Source organism: Montipora foliosa, chromosome 6 (genome assembly GCF_036669935.1).
Source record: "Montipora foliosa isolate CH-2021 chromosome 6, ASM3666993v2, whole genome shotgun sequence".
In the NCBI taxonomy this organism is placed as follows: Eukaryota; Metazoa; Cnidaria; class Anthozoa; order Scleractinia; family Acroporidae; genus Montipora; species Montipora foliosa.
The window spans coordinates 52,745,425-52,747,532 of record NC_090874.1 but is presented as its reverse complement, the minus strand read 5'-3'; the positions used below and the strand labels follow the sequence as shown (position 1 = coordinate 52,747,532).

The 2,108-nt window shown below is 42.0% G+C and overlaps 1 protein-coding gene across 1 annotated transcript in view; it reads right to left on the bottom strand.

Annotated features, from left to right (window-relative positions):
• The window catches only part of LOC138005867 (ras-associated and pleckstrin homology domains-containing protein 1-like), an 11,998-nt gene continuing 9,890 nt past the window's right edge, over nucleotides 1–2,108 (bottom strand). Inside the window, exons 7-8 of the mRNA XM_068852044.1 lie at nucleotides 1,513–1,598; nucleotides 1–1,251 (exon numbers count right to left, since the gene is read on the bottom strand). Of these exons, the coding sequence (XP_068708145.1) occupies nucleotides 1,075–1,251; nucleotides 1,513–1,598 (263 nt within the window). The 3' untranslated portion in view covers nucleotides 1–1,074. The remainder of the gene's footprint in view (nucleotides 1,252–1,512; nucleotides 1,599–2,108) is intronic.

Genomic DNA, 2,108 nt, shown 5'->3' with positions numbered 1-2,108 from the left:
ATAAGACTCTTTTATTACCTTGGAAGTGAGGACATGCAGGCATAGTTAATTTATTTCGTAGTACTTCAATCAAATTCACCATAGATCCAATGGGAAAAAAGGCCCTTGAGGTATATTATGGACAATAATGATTATGTTTTACATTCTGCTCATATGGCACGATTCAAGTTGCTAAATTGGTATGTCCTTGTGAGTATTATTTTAAAAACGCGAACGTACGTGGTGAGTACGTGAAAAATCGTTTAAACGCGTGAGTTAACGATTTTTCCCGGGATTAGTGTGAGTCCTGCGATAACTGAGTAAGTAAACCGCCATTTGATCACATTCAATCAGGTCATACTTGCCAGAGATTTTCCTCTTTAACGCTGCTGATAGTATGAAGACCTGCGGGTTAACGCCCGCACTCCGTCCAAAGGAAAATGGCCTTCACGTAGGCTACTCATCGGTAACACAGCTATTACGCTGGAACGGAATTGTTTGATGACCCGCAGAAATCGCTCATTTAACGATGCATCTAAGAGAATATCCATGTCTGATATGCTGTACACTGTATACGGAATATATACACGAGTAAAAATGGACGACAAGCGAGATTTGTCGATAAATGGATGTCACAATTGTCTTTCACGAAGTGTTGGGACAAAAACTAAGGAAATAGAGTTATGCAATAAAAGTCAAGTTTCTTGTTTTCAGCAGAAAAATGTACCAGAAAATTAGGAAAACCCTGACGGTCGGTGGACAGTCGGTGGCTATCTATGATAGTTCTTTTGCCAGATGTCAGTTGAAAGATCTTATCACTTCATTGCTTCATTTTGGAAATCTTTAAAAGAGGCGATGAGATCTAATGTCATTTCATATCCTTGTCTTTTAAGACTAACGGAAACTTTAGAAACTAATAGCTTATCATTGATAGAAATTAAAGAAATTTCAATCTCTTTCCTATTGACCTTGTAGGGCCTTTTTGACAACGTAGAATGGCACGTGCATGTGGCTTGCCAGTGTCTATTACGGAGCGGTGTAACAGTTTATATGTACAGAAAAGGACCATACAAAGCAAGTTTTAAGTCTAGTCAGCTAAACAGCATATTGCTTGGCGTTTCTCTTGTCCCAGGGTTGTGTAATCTGCGGGCTCATTCCTGCACAACAGCTTCGTGAACATATTGGTGCGCATGCGTCTGAGCAAGACGGCTCAGGGCAGGTCAAAGGTGCGAGGCCTGGGGACGATGCCCTTTGATAGTCCGCATATGAAGCCTGAAACAGCAATACTCCTGTTTGGTTAAAGTATGGACAAAAATTCGGGTAAACACAAAGCGTAGCGATGCAAAGACAACGAGAATTCAAAGCTAAAAGAAACCTCTTCGTTCCCGGGATTGTGAGAGGAATGACCCTCGCGAACCACACGGGAAGGCGCGTGACATCTCGCAAGCTCCGATCACGCACTATCTCTCCCCAAAATGGAAAGGTTGCTAGTAGCATAACGTTCTGAAATCATTGTAATAGACTGCTACTCACCGTGGGGTTAGCTGGAACAGAGCCGTAAGGAAAAGGTTGTTGTGGCATTAAGCTTTCTGGCTGCTGTTGGGCCATGTAAGGAGAAACTGCAAAGTAAGGGCTGGTATTTTTAATTTGTAAAAACTATTCATGGGCTTTATCCATTACAGAAACGAGTGCTGTGTTACTCAACGCATAAATACACACTGGGCCTTGTTTATTCCCAACACTTTACATTTTACAAATCAAGTAAACAAGCGAAACTGGCCAACACAAAGGGAATGAGAGGATTAAAAAAAAAAGACAAGAACACAGTCTCGTCAACATCAGCGTTGTCTATGGTGATCACAATCTCGTCCCCAGAGTCCGCTTTTCTTTTGGTCAGCATCAAGAACAATTTATGCGCAGTCGTAGTGAAGGTCCATTTTTGTGACCGTTGACAACCACTGTTGTTTCAAATTTCTGAGCGTGAGTAGACGAACTGGAAGTCCGTGATTTGCGGACTTTATGCCTTGGAAGTGGCCAGAGGAAAAACCTTAAATAACAATGACCACAACAAGGTTTTCTGAGCCCGCGAGACTGAGCACCCCCAGCAGACCATTGTTTTAACGAAAACC